The 18,129-nt window shown below is 39.9% G+C and overlaps 2 protein-coding genes across 2 annotated transcripts in view; both read right to left on the reverse strand.

Moving 5' to 3' along the window:
* Positions 1-522: 522 nt before the first annotated feature.
* On the reverse strand, positions 523-5,765 carry fxyd11 (FXYD domain containing ion transport regulator 11). Its single transcript, XM_074652461.1, has 6 exons — positions 5,661-5,765; positions 3,543-3,587; positions 3,259-3,291; positions 1,312-1,386; positions 1,164-1,188; positions 523-1,009 (listed from the first exon to the last, which is right to left on the reverse strand). Exons 2-6 carry the CDS (start codon positions 3,574-3,576, stop codon positions 979-981), a joined length of 198 nt encoding a protein of 65 aa, XP_074508562.1. The 5' UTR covers positions 3,577-3,587; positions 5,661-5,765; the 3' UTR covers positions 523-978.
* Positions 5,766-13,255: 7,490 nt separating this feature from the next.
* LOC141779771 (uncharacterized) overlaps positions 13,256-18,129 on the reverse strand; it is a 6,918-nt gene continuing 2,044 nt past the window's right edge. Inside the window, exons 3-6 of the mRNA XM_074654781.1 lie at positions 16,965-17,293; positions 15,408-15,555; positions 15,078-15,200; positions 13,256-14,971 (exon numbers count right to left, since the gene is read on the reverse strand). Coding sequence (XP_074510882.1) covers positions 14,925-14,971; positions 15,078-15,200; positions 15,408-15,555; positions 16,965-17,293 — 647 coding nt within the window. The 3' untranslated portion in view covers positions 13,256-14,924. The remainder of the gene's footprint in view (positions 14,972-15,077; positions 15,201-15,407; positions 15,556-16,964; positions 17,294-18,129) is intronic.

Below are 18,129 nucleotides of genomic sequence, written 5' to 3' on the forward strand. Positions count from 1 at the left end.
TTTCTGTATGAGCCAAGTATACTCAGACTTTTCTGTATACTTGTCAGTGTGAGCCAAGTATACTTAGACTTTTCTGTATACTTGTCAGTATAAGCCAAGTATACTTAGACTTGTCTGTATACTTGCCAGTATAAGCCAAGTATACTTAGACCTTTCTGTGTACTTGTCAGTATGAGCCAAGTAGACTTTTCTGTATACTTGTCAGTATAAGCCAAGTATACTTAGACTTTTCTGTATACTTGTCAGTATAAGACAAGTATACTTACACTTTCCTGTATACTTGTCAGTATAGGCCAAGTAAACTTATGTATACTTTTGTTAAGTATATCTCTGATAACTACATAAAAAGTTAACTTATTTTAAGTTTAAAAGAAGTATACTAATAGCATACTGGAATAAACTTCATTTTGTAAGGGTAGTTCTAAAAGTTAAGGTCATTAAAGGTCAAAGAGGACAAGATGATCTACATTATACACCTGTGGAAAAACTACACTGAAATATTGGAATCGGGTTTAGCATAGTGACATTTATTCTCATGTTGGATGTTGCACACCAAAAGATTTCTAACATTTTGTATTTCTAATCTTGTCAATATTGAAATGGTTGACCACATGATTAATCTAAGTAGTTTATCACACAGCAAAACATGCAATGAACAGCAGAACTAAACATCACATTGTGTTCCTACTAATGCACTATTTCAACTATAAGCAGGGATAAACATCTTTGTGAATATTGATTTACACATCATATAGTACAGAGAGGGCTTCATTTATTTCATCTTTATCGTAACATGTCGATCTATTGGACTGCTTTCACATCTTGCATGAATGATAAATCTTTGCACAGGTCTGTACAGGTATAATCATCTGAGCTGGTGTGTTAGGTCCAAACCCCCCCACAACGCACCCAAATCTCTCCACCCCTCTTGCCTGTCAACTCTTCTCCCTGGCTGAAACCGGTTTGTCAGGCACCATATCAGATTTCACTGTTGTCATCCTCCACTTTTCTACAAGGTAAGAGAGGAGGGTGGGGCGGCCATTAGCATGGCAGTTTGAGAAGAAAGAGAGAGAGAGGGAGACAATAAAAGGGGGAGGAAGTCACATTAAAGAACAGACATGAGCACAAAAACACACATTTCACAATATGAGAAAAACACGTACTTGTTCTTCCCGGAGCACCTGTTATCTGTGAAAACAAAGTAGGATGTGTTACTCTGATTCTTCTATAGGCGTAGCTCTGAGACTTTCATTTGGGATTTAAAAATACATTTAAATGTTTTCACATGTTTACCATATTGGCAGAACTTACAAAGTAAAACGGTGAGTCCTCCAGCAAACAACAGGCTGGCACAGACTAGGCCTCCGATTCGTAGCCTTTCATAGTCTGTTAGACAGTAATGTTAGAAGTTAAGACGGTCCTGGTGCACTTGACAAAGCAAAATATTCAATTCCAAACACGCACCCTAAAATTTAATGGAGAATCAAATAACGTTTGATTCATGCTTTATCTAAACATGTTTTTTTTAAACTATCACATTAGCAGTGGCTGCTTTTGTCATCAGACATTGCAATAATCTAACATGATACTCTGCACTAGTCTTTTTTATAATCCTTACACTGAGTGGGGATGTTAGGTGTAGATTATAAGAATTAGGAGATAAGAGTGTCTGTACTTACTGTAATAAAATGGATCTGCAGAACAAACACAAGAGGAGGAGAAACAAGAGAGAGGGAAAATAAACATTAGAGACAAGACTCACTTCAACTCGCTTCAAAGGATGATTCAAGATTTCTACTCCAACAATGTACAAAGTGGCCTTAACAATATATTGATCCATGTTTCTGGGTTACATCATTTAGTATTACATGTCTCTAATCAGGAAATTACATTCATACGATATAAGCAAGAACATCTTAGAGACTGTCTACAAAAGTGTCTTAACTTTGAACACGTGTACACGGGCACCTAGGGGTTAAGAACAAATTTAAACTATCCAGAATTACAAACATGGAATGGGATGTATATATATATATATATATATATATATATATATAAAACACAGGTGAAACAAAAAGCCAGACAAATTGTCTCTGATCCCATTCATCCTCTTTTTAAAGAATTTATAAATCTGCCCCTCGGGAAGACGCTAAAGATCCGCCGCAGCAACCAAAAAGTCTTTCATACTAAATGCAATAACTTTACTAAATTAAATTCATAAACACCGTTCACACTGGGACCATGTCCGTTATTGTTATATGTACCGTATGTTGTGCTACCCCTTACCAAACAGAAGTTTATTCAAGTGTGTTATTAGTATTCTTCTTTTAAACTTAAAATAAGAGAGTATGCCTTCAGTTAACTTTTTATGTACTTATCAGAGATATACCTAACAAAAGTATACTTACTTGGCTTCTACTGACAAGTATGCAGAAAAGTCTAAGTATACTTGGCTTCTACTGACAAGTATATAGAAAAGTCTAAGTATATTTGGCTTATACTGACAAGTATACAGAAAAGTCTAAGTATACTTGGCTTATTCTGACAAGTATACAGCAAAGTCTAAGTATATTTGGCTTATAGGACTACTTGTACTTAATCTTTTGATCGAGATATACTTAAAAAAGTATAATTAAGTATTCTTGCCTCGGTCTACAGAATGGTATACTTGGCTTTTGCAGTACAAAATAAAATTTAGCTGTAAACTAGTTGTGTACTCAAAATTGACTATTCTTATACTTAAAGTATACTTTTATAAACTAAAAAGTTGGCCAATTTAGTCCCAAGAAATATTAAAGTAGTACACTTATACTAGTATACAGTACTACTAGTACATTGATATTAGTATACTTACTACATAAAGTATACTTGGGAAATATATACTTGAACTTTACTTGAGCATACTTTATAAAATAAACTTGAAGTATACTACTTTTTTCGTATTTATATTTAGGGTATTTATTGCATTTACTGTGATGTCCTGCATGTTGTGCTATTTAGTGTATTTACTGTGATTTACCATGATGTGTTAAAACAACCTGTGAAGCCGAAGGCAAATTTCCACATTTGTGGACGATAAAGATTATTATTATTAACTATTTTAAGCATCCATTTTTGGGGGATGTTAACAGAGGGGATGTTGCCCTGAATATGGCCCGTTGTTATGGAGACAAAAGTGTTTGATTTCTTCCTAAACCAGTTTCTCAACAAACCAGTTCAGAACAAGACAAGGTGGTGAAAGTCGAGTTTTGACCTTACTTGCTTCAGTTTCCATGAAAAGGGTGAAGAGCACTGCAAGAAAGACAGACAGATAAATGAAATGTTAATTTTGTAGAGTGGGAGTCGTCTGTAATGCGTGATACAATCAGTGTCTCGCTACAGAGGAAACATGGTCATTTATTTTCTTTTAACAAGTTGAAGTTTGAGATGTGTCGGGGTCAAGGGAGGCCTTTTGAACAAAGTGAGCTTTTGTCTGCTCATAAATGACCTTGAACAGAAAATATCTGGAATATTTGATTGACTTTTTTTACTGTTTTATTTACCTGCAATAACAGCCACAACAGTGAGATGTTCCATCTTCAACACGACTGAGAGTCAGATAGAGAGAGAAACAGATAAAGACAGAGAGAGAGATCATATGACTGTGAGAGACATTTTTTCCCTTTTGTTTCTCACACTCGTGCATACACGCAACGAAGTGCACACACTTCTCCGTCTCCCCCGGGAAGAATGTCCTTGTTGTGTGAGAGGTCAGTGTCTCGTCAGCAGGGATGCATTCTGGGTGTTTGGAGAGTAAACAGTGGATCATTTTTTGTCTTGGGGTGAAACCCAGCAGGTTTTTCCAGACAACTTTCCTTCATCCTCCACTTAAAAAAATCATTGCTTCAGGCCAAACACTAGTCATGTGCTCTACAGCATCTAAAGGTGATTTATTAACCTTTCTCTCACTTTAAACATCATATGAGCAGTCAGATTTATTACTGACTTTATAACATTTATGTCTCATGTATGTAGCATGCAAAATACAGCTTTATGTAATGAGTTTTATAATATGTATTTCAAAATAGATATGCATAGTTATAACATATTCATAATCACAAGTAATATTGAGTTACAGATCAACTTTTTTAACCCCTTTAAAAAGCATAAAAAACCTCCCATGAATAAAAATGTTTCTTCTTGCAGACATTTAATATATATATATATATAATATACGTATATAAGTGTGTACATGCATTAGGACTTTCCAGCGACCTCACTGTCACCTCTAACTGATCTTGGACACCCTTGGGTGTCTCCATGGAGGTTAGAGTCTCTGCGTTTTCACTGCATTCTTTGTCTCTCCTCTCTTCTGCTCTGCTTCTGTCCGGCTCAAACTAGTTTTCCATTCACAGATGTTTTTTTTTGTTTTTTTTAAACATCCCAGCCTGTTATTGAAACCTTGCGTAGCCAAAGCACAGTGAGCTTAGCAATAGATAAAACATGCTTTTTTTTTTTACATGTTTGATAAGTCTTACAAGAAGATCAAATACTGGTGTTACACCAAAACCTGTGACTGCAGAGAGCCAGCAACACATGAGATCGCCTGTTCTGATGGCTGTTGTCAGAAAATGTGACCCCACTGTACCAATATAATAAATGAGGCAAATATATGACAGATAACACACAAAACTAAATTTTTAAAAACATAAATGCATTTTGATACTTTTAATTTAAAGATATATTCATAAAAACTCTAAAAGAAAAGTAAAAGATAGGTACAGTGGTCACATTATCTGATGACATCCGTCAGTAATGGTGACCTTATGTGTTGCTGGTTCTCTGCGGTCACAGATTTTGGTGTATCACTGTCTTGATGCATTTTTTTTTCTGCATGTAACTTCTTGCAGATTTATACAGTTTGCACCGAGAAATGGACATCAAATGAAAACAAAGACAACACAGAGACTCCTTATCATGCAGTGTCTGTCTCTTATCTTCAATCATGGCCTCTGTCCTCGCTGTCTAAAAATGTCATAGCAGCTATCAGTTAGCATGACCTTAGCCAAGGTCAAACTGTGAACAGGCCTTTGTCTTTCAGATCCCACCTCTCAGACGACACAGCAGCAACATGCAGAATAGACTTTCTGCTTGAGTTTAAAGTGATTTTACGGTTCAGCGTCCTTCACAGCTTACCGATGTTCTGCCAACACCCCCTGCATTCTTTACTCTTTTGTTAAGCGAATTAACAAATGTTAATTGTTTCTGATTCAATTTGGAAAATGTTCTGTTGTCTAAGGTTAATTCAAACCAGAAATCATCCCACATATCATTCTAGGGCTCGTCATACATGGACACAATGTCATAACTTATAAACCAGAAGCTCCACATGCCATATACAAACGAACAAATTCAACAAATAAAATTATTTTTTCATCACAAGCATATTTGCTGTTCAGTTTGTGATAATTTATCTTCAAATCTGCAAAAACAATTTCAAAGCTCATCTTTCAGTAAATTCTTCAAATGGTCTCAACCTCCCACATGAATGTCTCTTTGATAGTGCAAAACACTCACAAGAATCACAACCCTTACAATCGACTGCTTCACAGAAAGGTGACCGTGACCCCTTAACCCTCCCTGACTCCCATCCTGCCTCGCTCCACCATACCTGTGCTTACCTGAGCTGATGGTTACTTGAATGTTCCGAAGACACTGCCTGGTCAAAAGTGTGTATTTTCTATTTTACCTGAATAAGTAGCGCCTGCTCCTCCTCTTTGTTTGGGGTATAAACTGAAGTGTGTGCAGCGTGTCCGGTGTGGATGTGTGACGTGTTTACGTATATGTGTAGGAGACCGGTGGCAATGTTATTCCATAAACATCAGCGTGTGTGCGTGATGGAGTGAAAGACAGGGGCCATTTTTACTTATAGTTATACACTTTCATTTAAATGTTCATTATAATATTCTAACATTAATAAATTTGCTTTATACAGTCTGTGATTCACTGGCAAGAATCCTTTGACACTCCAGTGACCGTCAGTGAAGCCTTTACACTGAGTTTAAACAACAAACAGTATCAAAGCAGCAAAATCAGAAAGGATATCAGTCATAGAAAATATGAAGAGAGGTAAAAATACTGTGGCTTAGCGGGTAGAGCGGGTCGTCCTTTAACCAGAAGGTTGGCGGTTCGTGTCCTTAAGCGAGACACTAAAACCCCAAGTTGCTCCCTGGATGCTTTGCAGCAGTCCACTGCTCTAAACTGCTCAGGTTGGGTTAAATGCGGAGGTCTAATGTCATGTATGTACCTGTAGCCTACAGTATGTGTATGACGATTGTTATAAAGTTTAGAATAGAAAATAGTCGTCTAGTTTTCATATACAAAAGGCAGAAATTTGTCTTTGGTCCACATGTGCAAAAAGTGCTATTAAAACAGTACTGTAAAAGCTACATTAAAAAGGAGCAGCAGGTACCAGGACTGAATCAAGGTTAAATAAATAGATATAAAGTGCTGTTTGCTGAGGTAGCAGGCTGGCTTCAGAAAGTGGCTGCCCTTAAATATTAAGATACTTTATGGCAATAGGGAAAAATTATTTTTGTTCTATATGTTTTTCTTTGCACAGGGGTCTGTTTGCAGCCTGTAATTGTAAAGGCCAGTTTGACTACTTTGGAAAGCTTCGTCTTGCTTTTGACACTTAGTTACTCGATGTACAATGTTAAAAGTGAGTATACTTTCAATAAGGGACTGGTATACTCTGCTTAAAGTGCATTTGCTGACCTACTGTAAGTACTAAATACTATGAGATTATAAAATTAAATCATCTCAACTTCACAGATACAACGAAATGAACATCAGTTTTTCTTCTTTTTCAAGTGTATTCTAGAGTTTTAGATGAGACAAAGACATGAGGTGTGTACAGTGCATTATGTCTGTCGTTCCTCTACTGACTTCAGTGTTGTCTCTGTGCTCTCTCTGCTCTCTGTCAGGTTTCCCAGGTATCCACCAGAGCTCCTCTCTCTGTGGAATAAATTGCACTGTGTTGGTCTTTTGGTTAACAGCCATTTTACTTCTTCACTAACCCTGGGCAGGAGGGAGGGATTTCTTCAAACTCACAGCCTTGCATGAAATAGACCATTTTAAAATAGTTTGTTCTTGCATGTTAGTTCAGTTCATCTTAAAGGAACAGCGTGTAGGATCTGTCGGTATCTAGCGGTATCTAGCGGCCTCTCCCATGTGCTAAACGTGTAGGATTGCTACGGTGGCTGACACAAAATTGTGGATGTCCCTCTCTAGAACCAGTTATTGTAAGAGTAACGCAGGTCATTTGAAGCAGAACCAGTGCGTATAGTGTGTGTGTACGTGGGAAGTGAGTGGTGAAGCAAGAGAGAGAGAGAGCAGCGGTGGCGACAGGAGCGAGTAACGTTATCGACTCCGGCCCAAGTAGGAAAAGTTAACAGAGTTTGGTTTGTCCGTTCTGGGTTACTGTAGAAACACGGCGGTGCAACATGGCGGAGTTTGTGAAGAGGGTGCCCACTCTGTATGTAGATTTATTACACGGCTTTTTTGAATACTCAATTCTAATTGGTCAATCACGGCGTTCTACGGTCTGTTATTTCTTTATAGCAGACCGTTGCTATGAATAACAGACTGTTGCTATGTATAACAGACCGTTGCTATGTATAACAGACCGTTGCTATGGGCGCAGTTCTGATGTCGGACTCTGACAGAGCGTTTTTTGTGTAAAATCATTGATTTCTTAAGTATGTAGCCGTGTAATAAGCGTGATAATGTACAGAGGGTCATTGTTGTGAAATAAACCCCTTCAGGGTGATGAGAGACTCTGTCGGGATTTTTTTCACAACAATGACCGGCTCGCTGTACATTATCCCACATATTACACGGCTCTTTCTGAGGTAACGAAAACACGATTAGTTTCAGGTGATTAGACAATTTTTTCAGGTGTTGAAAAAACAAAGTTCGGAAACTTGTGTTTGGTCGATTATTGCTCTGTTGTTACAATGCTAATTGGCATTGTATTTTACATCGTTGGAAAGCCTGTTTATTTACCTTCGCAATGATGTCCAACTTGTAAGGATCATGCATTTGTGGGATGAGCAGCACAGCTGATTATGTGGGTAGCGCCCAAGAAAAATTTGCCAAAATGCTCCGTCAATGGTAAACAGTGTATTCTCCTGTAGGTGTTGACTCTTGTTTTGAGTTGTTTGGTGGATTGGATGATTGAACTCTCTATCAGTAACAAGGAACAAACAAGACATTTTGGCAATTTTACACTTTATTCATTTAATACACATGAGCCTCAGTAGCGGTGGAAGATCCATATGCAGCCACAACAGCCTGGCACCTCCTCCTCATGCTGGTCACCAACCTGGTCACACGTTGCTGTGGGATGGCGTTCCATTCCTCAACCAGGATTCGTTGCAGGTCAGCCAGCGTGGTTGTGTTGGTCACTCTAACACCTACAGCATGCCCAAGCTGATCCCACAAGTGTTGAATTGGGTTGAGGTGTGGACTCTTGGCAGGCCGTTCCATTCTCTCTACTCCCACATTGTGGAGGTAGTCTGTGATAACCCTGGCTCTGTGGGGGTGAGCGTTGTTTCTTGGAGGATGAAGTTAGGTGCCAGATTGTGGAGATATGGGATCGCCACTGGCTGCAGAATCTCATCCCGATATCTCACTGCATTGAGATGGCCTTCAATGATGACCAGCCTTGTTTTGCCAGTGAGGAAGATGCTGCCCCACACCATGACACTGCCCCCACCAAAAGCGATTCAACAATCAGCATAGCGTTCTCCGTGTTGTCTCCATACTTTGACCCTGCCATCCAACTTTGGCAGACAGAACCTGGACTCATCACTGAACATGACATTCCCCCACATGTTCAGGTTCCATTGTCTGTGTTGTCGACACCAGCGCAAACGGGCCTGACGGTGAAGGGCAGTCATTGCAGGCTTCCTGGTAGCCTTATGAGAATACACTGTTTACCATTGGCAGAGCATTTTGGCAAATTGTTCTTGGGCGCTACCCACATAATCAGCTGTGCTGCTCATCCCACAAATGCATGATCCTTGCAAGTGGGACATCATTGCGAAGGTAAATAAACAGGCTTTCCAACCATGTAAAATACAATGACCATTAGCATTGTAACAACAGAGAAATAATCGACCAAACACAAGATTCCGAACTTTGTTTTTCCAGTATATATACAACGCATGTGTGCAGAGCTATGCGAGTACACGCATGTGTCACAGCTGGTGATCTGTGACTATTTATACCTTTTCCTGTCACACGCTGACAAAGCCGAGGCATGCATCAGCCTCTCAACAAATGATAACGCTGCGAGGACGGAGGAGATATAGAAAGACACAGACACAAAAGAGACATACTGTAGTTCAAGGTGTGTGTGTGTGATTGAATGTGTGTGAGTGTGAGTGATAATACACCAATTTGACAGCAGATAGAGACGCAACTGGTGATGACAAAGCAGAGAGAGAGAATACAGATACAGTGGTGCGTTCACTTTCATTACGTTTTTTCACATTCTTTTGCACATGGACTGGATTTCATGGATTACTTCAAATAATTTTGATGGCTTAAATCTTCATATAGCATGAAGCATCTGTAATATTGTTAATGTGAGGTTAAATAAAGGCCGGTGTGTTCCATGTCATGAGCATGTCACTGATAGAATTAAAGGAGCTAAAGAATATATAGAGAGAGGACACTCAGTGAGCTGTTTCTTTCAGTATATGTAGGATGTTTCTATTGGTGGTGAAAATTACAATATTATTTTTCTCTGGTTGTAGCACTACTGAGCATTTTCAGTCACTGTAAAAGTAATAATAAATATACACTAAACCAGGTGTTCCCTTTACAGGGGAGAACATTTTCCAAGGACCCCGTCTTAACCGTAACACCGATTATGCATATCTGATTAATACCATTTCTACTCTTAGATATCATCGGAACTATTTGTATTCTAAAACTTTTCAACCTAAATACTTCAGACCTATTTCATATAAACAAACAGAAACACATTTCAATTTGAATCATGTTAAGATAAGATTAGATAATCCTTAATTAATACATTTACAATGTCATTGAATGTTAATATTAGGGCTGTCAAAGTTAACGCGATAATGCGTTGACGCAAATTTGTTTTAACGCCACTAATTTCTTTAACGCATTAACGCAATTGATCTTTCGGAGGTTGTAGCAGGCTAGAGTGCTAGAGTGAAGATACTGGTATCATATGAAACTATAAACCTGATGAATCCATCGGTACCAACCATGTCATAGCTTGTCTCAAAGGAGGTTAAAGGGACTGTTTGTAAGAATCATTAATTGATTCTTAACAGCGACACCTGTGGTCGTTAATTCAATGAAAGTCAGCTTCCTGTTGCTCGCGCTTGTGATCGCTCTACATAGACATGAACGAGCATCGCTGAAAATAGTGAGGCGACACATGTCAGCTAAAAGCACAATATCACTCTATATTTCAGCTGCTTGGCAGTAATGTTAGCTGACCAGACGAAGGTCTCTCCATGAATCCATGCTGATCCTAGTGTTGGCTTTTCCTGCTTCAGCCTCCCGACTGCAGCGGGAGGGAACAGGGGAGACATCGGCACCCGGTCGGAGACGATAACGTTTCTCTCTGCGGAGCCCCGTCACTTCACAAGACACGGGAAACCTCTGTTGGTCTGGAGGCTACGGCATTTATTTCTGCACAAACGTCCACTGAACATTCACTAGATATTCTCAGAGCTAAACTAACTCTTCTGCAGTGTGGAGTGTGTGCGCATGCACGTGAGGTGGAGCGAGCTGAGCGAGTGAGAACGAGCGCGGTGTGTGAGTGAAGGCAAGCAGAGGAGCAGAGGAGCAGAGTACAGCAGAGACTCCGGTCCTGGAGACCAAAGCTACGGTCTCCCCCGCGTCCTCCGACCGCAGCCAACACTGTTTAACAGACGGGCTTCACTAAAAACAACTTTGCGGCTTTGGTGCTGCCCACTTTATGATAATCACATGCAGTTTGGGTCAAGTCATAGTCAAGTCAGCACACTGACACACTGACAGCTGTTGTTGCCTGTTGGGCTGCAGTTTGCCATGTTATGATTTGAGCATATTGTTTTATCTAAATGCAGTACCTGTGAGGGTTTCTGGACAATATCTGTCATTGTTTTGTGTTGTTAATTGATTTACAATAATACATATATACATATGTTTGCATAAAGCAGCATATTTTTCCAATCCCATGTTGATAAGAGTATTAAATACTTGACAAATCTCCCTTTAAGGTACATTTTGAACAAATAAAACAATCTGTGATTAATCATGATTAATTATGGACAATCATGCGATTAATCGCAATTTAATATTTGAATCGATTGACAGCCCTAATTAATACCACTTATATACCTAATGGACACAATATGCTTGTTTTATTGGTGCAAATGGTCCCCATCTGTAGATTTGTACTTTTTAATGATCGAGCACAATATTATAATTTATAGCAAATTATTTCGCGGACCTCCTGACAGAGTGACCCCACTTTGAGAATCACTGCTCTAATGAAATAAAAATGTCAACTATTAAAGATGTGAAAGTTCAACATGCAAAAATGAGGTTAAAACCAGTTAAAAATGTAGCTTAATAATAATATTAGCTTCATAAAGAAATATAAGGATTTTTTCAGCAGGATGACTAACTGGTACATAATCTGGTAGATATCAAGTGTAAAAGTTACCCAAAAAATCCTGCATTTTGTTTACTTCAATGCAATCTTGCTTTTCTGCTTTTATTCTTTTTAAATAAAAGCTAATTTAGCAGCAAACGTAGCAGACATACAGTCTCAATGATTCACAGCGACTGGGGGGAAATTAGAGGTTAGTTGTAGGTCAGTTAAAATTACTCTAAAAGTCGTAAAGTCTGTTGTCGGCTCCACCGCTAACTTCACTCGATACGATCAACATGTCACTATTTAACTTTAAATGTAATAGTGTAACCCGTGTTTCCTCAGCTATTGATCGCTGTAGCGAGTTAAACTGATTCATTATCAGTTAAAGGTCATCTTGAGAACACACTCTGAACAATGTAGGTTATCAGTGGACACACACACACACACACACACACACACACACACACACACACACGCACACATTCATTCACGCATGGCAACACATGCGTGCGTGTGTTATGGTGGTATGCAGGATGTTTGTCCATAAACAGTCAAACTAAAGGTCTGAGAACAGGTTAGCTTAGTCAGTCAGCAGATTAGAGAGCTTCACTTAGATCTGAAAAGATCCGATGGAAATCAGCTTCTAGCTAATAGATAGTAATAATATAGCAGCTTGCTTTAAAAGTCACATTGGGAAACTCTTAGTGGTGGGTCCTCACGTGATAAGAGTATTGTGTATTTAGACAGCGTTATAGGGCTTTTTTCCCAAAGAGAGCTAAGAAATGTGACCGGACTGACTGTAATACACCACACTGTTGTCTCATTTGATCCTTTGTCATGCAAACACCAAATGAAGCCAACAATCCTGCTGTAAAACTACTGTCATACTTCATCTTCAGTTGTGGAGAACATGAAGAAATGAGACAGCAGAAGATGACGGGACCTTATCAGGAGTGAACCGAGGTGTCGCTGAGCAGCTGAGTCAACACGTTGCTCCACGCTGCCTCTGTTGTATCAACCAACTTTAAGAGACCAGGCTGAATCCTCTCCTGCTGGTTTCCCTGTGTGTGTGTGTGTGTGTGTGTGTGTGTGTGTGTGTGTTGGGGGGGGGGGGGGGGGGGGGATGAAGACTGCAGTCAAAAGTGGGTTTGTGATTGGTTGATTGATGGATTGGTTTGTCTTTTACCAAATGCAGCCCCAGCTGAGCTGGTTGGATAAAGATGAATTGATATTTAGTGGGTTAAACCAGCAGTAGGCAGCATATTTTTGGCATCATTGGGCAAAAATTCCATAATAACCTTTCAGCATATTGTAATTCAAGTGTGAAAACTAGACTTCTGCTCCTCCTCATGGCTCTGTTTTCAGGCTTTAGAACATCTAGCCCGTAACGGGAGACTTTGACCAATCACAGGGCATTTCAGAGAGAGAGATTGAGCGTTCCTATTGGCTGTGCTCCGGTCATTTTAGAGAAATGTTGGTCCTTGTCGGGTTTTCATAGGTCTAAATTCAACAAAATCATGCAAAAGAATGGAAGTAGGTATTTATGTGATGAAATGATGATGGTTTATACTGCAGCTTTCCAAATTTTAAACGCACTCCAGTTTTTCTTTTGACATCATGTTACTTTAATTTGGTTCAATGGGCCACACACTGACAGAAAGCTCTGATTTACACATGCATATTGTGTGCAGGGTCAATAGGACAAAAAGGAAACAAGAAAACAAGAGCATATTACAGTAATGTAATCATAAAAACATCTACAGAAAGAATAGAAGGCACAAACATCAGCAACAGCATACAAACAAATACATCCCTGATTTATCTCTGGTAGCTGCAGAACTACCAGCTACTTTCCTTCATGCAAACACGATGACTGTGTCACCACAAAAGCTTCAGGACTATTTACCTCACAATGTTATTATATAAAAACACCTATCATCACATCTAACTTACCTCACTGACTAAATCCCAAACAAAGCAATTTCTTCATTACAGTTTTAATTGAATGAAAGTGTGAAGTGCAACATGCTCTGATGGAAACAGAAAATAGTTGTTTTAGTGTTCACAATAAGTTATTTTAAAGGTCCCATATCATACTCAAATTTTTATGTTTCTACTAGAACATGTTTACATGCTGTATTGTTAAAAAAACAACTTTATTTTCCTCATACTGTCTGCCTAAATATACCTGTATTCACCCTCGGTCTGAAAAACGCTCTGTTTTAGCACATTTCAATGGAATTGCGTTGCTAGGCAACAGCTTGGGTCCGTGTTTACTTCCTGTCAGCTGATTTCATTCACTCGCGAGCGCACAAACACACACACACACACACACACACACACACACACACACACACACACACACACACACACACACACAGTATTTATACGATTTATAATATATGTATTATTGATAAAAAAAAAAAAGACATGAAAATCTCACTTTTTTACAATATGGGACCTTTAAAGGTAATATTTCTCTCAGTAGTGTTGCAACAACCAACTGGCTTTTTATCTGTGGAGCAAGTGCTTCCCTCAAGTGGACAAACTGTGAAAGTGCAGCTGACTAAACCTGCTATTACAAGCACAGCTGGGACCATCAGTGAGTATTTTACCTTCATTAGTTTGTTGTGATACAGCTGTAAAACATTTGTACCAGCAAAAAGGGGCAGCTACTCTTTAATTCCTCATTTAACCGGCGCCGGTCTGCAGACGATCACTTAGTCAGCACTTTCATAACATCTCTGTAACCTCTTACTGTAACTGCTGGGAACCTTCAGGGCACACTTAGAGTGGTTCTTTTTTATTACATGTGGCCAAAAGCTACTGAAATCCTACACTACATACAGTCTGACTGCTGCTTTCTACAAACACGTCAACTGTTTTAGTCACATTAGAGTTCACAAAAACACATTTTTACACATGATTTATAAGGTATGTACCGTACAGGCAATGCACTGATGAATGACCCTGCACCAATGGGGCAAGCGATCTGGCATAATAATATTTTGGTGTATTGTTTGAAGGGCTCATGCTATATTATACACTGTCAGGCTGTGTATAACGTGTGGACAGAACAAGGAAGTGAGGAGATCAGAGGTCAACAGAAGACATCATCTCCAGACCTGCAGGGTTCAATCCAACTTTCACTTCTTTTTGATCGATGAAAGGATTTAAAAACAGAAACATTTCCATTCTCTGTTGGTAAGAAAGGTACAAAAAGCGACATCAAGAAACGGCTTTCTGTCTCCGTTTACTCCTTCGTTATTATTGTGGTCATATCATCTGACACACTCCCCCCTGGAAGCACAAAGACGTCACATGTTTACTTATACATTTTCAGTTAGCAGTCGATGCATTCAGGCTAGGGGAGGGAGGCAGGGAGGCACGGAGGCAGGGTACTTACTAAAGAACCTCTGGAGGGCGTCAGATCTCTGCAGCATGGTGTACGCTAAACCAAACACCAACAGGATGCCGAAGAAGCCCCCAATGACACAGCCGATGAGAGTGGCGAAGCTGAGGCCGTTATCTAAGATAACAGGGCAGAGTGAGGGAGGAGAATTTACCATTTACCATAGTATAACTACCTCTTAGAGACCACCATTGGAGTTTTTTTCTGTGATCGTGGGCTTGTTTTTAGTACAGCACATAGACACGTGAATTAAAGTAATCAAAATGATTTAATGCTGTGATAAACATGGTGAGGAAAAATGTAAATATTAAATTGTGTCTTCACCATAAACACGTAGGAAGGCAACAGCTGCTTTAGGATTCTTCGCCTGCTGACATACGACTCTTGTGCCGTTGTCGGAGAACGAAGATCCCTTGAGGACCCACACACCCAACGACTGTCCTTTCTTCACACCACAACTTCCATAGAGAGCCTGAGGAGGATGGGGGGGGGGGGGGGGGGGGGGGGGGGGGGGAGAGAGAGAGAGAGAGAGAGAGAGAGTGGAATGAAGAGGGGTTCAGATGAGAGGAAGAGTAAGAGATTGAAAAGAATATAAACATGATGTGAGCTACTCTAGCTCCTCTTGAGAGAGAGACAGAGAGATTAGACCCTTTATTGCCAGTGTGTGAACAGGTTGTAACCGAACCTAAGAAATGAGACCTTACACAACTTTCTGGGTTTCCTCTATCAGCCTGTAGACTGCTTTTAATGTGATGAACCTGGGCCGTTTATACCGGGAAAATCCAACGGATGTGACTTCATGCTAGCTCGCGAGTGCCTTTATTTTCAGCTCCGCTTACAGAGCTAAAAATGTGCAACCATAGCTAATGTTTGGTTAGAAATGGAGTCCATTAACGCCAATAAACGACAAACCCCCACCACAACTCAGACTCCCAACATTTATATCTAATGAAGCCCGTCTGGCAAAACAGGAATGTGACTGGCGTCGGAGGAAAACTAGGATCAACATCGACCGGGCCTTCGATTCATGGAGGGACCTTTGTTTACGAGCATAAGCGTGCGCAACAGGACGCTGACTGTCATCGACTTAACGGCCACAGGTGTCACTGTTAACAAGCAATTTCTGATTCTTACATAGAGTCCCTTTAAAGGAATAGTGTGGAACATTTGGGGGGATCTAATAATATTCCTAACTATGTTTTCATTAGTGTTTAATCACCTGAAACTAATAACTGTGTTTTCGTTAGCTTAGAATGAGCCGTTTATATCTACATAGGGAGCGGGTCCTCTTCACGGAGTCCTCCATGTTGTTACGCCATTATGTTACCTGAAGGCCACCGTAGTTCTCAGGCACACTTATGAAACTGCGGTAACGTGAGTACCAGAGTGTAAAACCGTGGTACCGCCAGCCGCCTGACTTCAGTTGCTCTTAAAGCAGTGATATTATGGTAAGGATGACCTCTGAGTTAGAAGAACGGGATTACCAAGGTTTTGCACTCGGTGGCTCACGTTACCGCAGTCTTGGAAAGGGAGGAGTCAGCAGAGGGGAACTCAGTTGATTATAATCTGCAACCACACCACTAGATGCCACCAAATCCTACACACTGTCCCTTTAAAGGCAGCCTTACTTTTGTGTAAAATGTTAAACAATGTTAATAACTTTTGGAATCTCACAGTGAGTTGAGAAGCAACTTTCAATTTTATTTTTTATTTTATTTTTCCAGTGTGATGAAAGTTAATTCACCTTCTGCTCTGAGAGATGTTGTTTACCTCCTCAGCTTTGTGTCTGTGTGTCAACAAGATGGCGTCACTGAGGGGAAGTGGCGAAGAAAGTGAGGATGAAGTGAGAGTAAATACAGAGTCGGACGGCGACCACCTCACCTGGGGGATATTTTCCTCGTGGCCAAAGGGGCATTTGAGGATGAAGTTGCCGTGACTCCCGTAGAGGGTAAATGTGAAGTTTGGAGAAGCTGCGGGAACTCCACAGCGAAACACTGCAGGTTGTCCCACAGCCACTTTGACGTCAGCTGGGCGGGTGCTGTAACGGAGATCTGACCTGGTGGTGGGGGTGCTTTTGGTGCTGGTGGTGCTGATGTTACTGTTGGTTCTGGTGCTGGTGGTGCTGGTGTTACTAGTGGTTCTGGTGCTGGTGGTGCTGGTGATGCTGTCAGTGTCGTCAGTGAAGTCGTCAGTGTCGTCGTCGTCTTGAGCTGAAACAGGGATTAAGTGTTGACAATGTGTGTGAGAGATGAGGAGGAAAGAGCAAAATGTGGAAATAATTTAATAAAATCACTAATAATGTCATCATTATCATTTTAGCACTTCCTGTTCCCTCGTCTGAAAGTTAATGTTTTTTTTTAAAATGGGTTTTTAGTTAGATGCCTGAAATAAGGTCTGTGGTTAACACAAGCTGAAGAGATTTTAATGTTTTGTTCTACGACGTCAGTAAATGTTTTAAAAAGGAGGTTGCTAACAAGTGGCTAAATGAGACTACTAAGCGTCATCACGTTGACTCGTCCGCCTTTACAGCCTTGTTGTTTATACTTGCGCGTTCATGCGACCTTGGTGTAGTTCGTCTACAGCCTAACGTTAGCTTTTTACTTATCTGGCTGAACAAAACGCATAAGTATCCTAAACGTTTGTTCACCACAGAGCAGGGTCTGAAATTAACTTTTTTTCACTTCCTGCCACTGTGGCAGGTAAGTATTTTTTTTGCAGTAACATTTTAGATCTGATGTCATTCAATGTTCAATATATTTTACACAAAAAACATTTTATGCATGATAAATTACAGAGTTCGAATTACACCGTATCTTCCGGGGGAGCCCTATTTTTTTGGGGCAGAGAGGGTACTGTACACAGTACAGTACAGTACACAGTACAGTACTGTACTTTGTTATTGTCATCTATAGTGGTTGTTTGCATAAAAAACACATGATTCAAATGATTATTATTTAAATATTTGTTTTGATTTAAAAAAAAATCTCGGCAAGCTGCTTAGAGCTAGTGTTAGGAAGTTAAACAGGTCCTAATTCTCTTTCTAATA

Source organism: Sebastes fasciatus, chromosome 12, assembly GCF_043250625.1.
Source record: "Sebastes fasciatus isolate fSebFas1 chromosome 12, fSebFas1.pri, whole genome shotgun sequence".
NCBI lineage: Eukaryota > Metazoa > Chordata > Actinopteri > Perciformes > Sebastidae > Sebastes > Sebastes fasciatus.

What these genes read in the sequence shown, in the direction of transcription:
- fxyd11 (XM_074652461.1), bottom strand. Translation starts at nt 3,576, where the DNA reads ATGGAACATCTCACTGTTGTGGCTGTTATTGCAG. An exon ending in AGGACTCACCGTTTTACTTT is followed by an intron (nt 1,189 to 1,311) that starts GTAAGTTCTGCC and finishes TTGTTTTCACAG; the next exon opens with ATAACAGGTGCTCCGGGAAG. An exon ending in AGGTGCTCCGGGAAGAACAA is followed by an intron (nt 1,010 to 1,163) that starts GTACGTGTTTTT and finishes CTTACCTTGTAG; the next exon opens with AAAAGTGGAGGATGACAACA.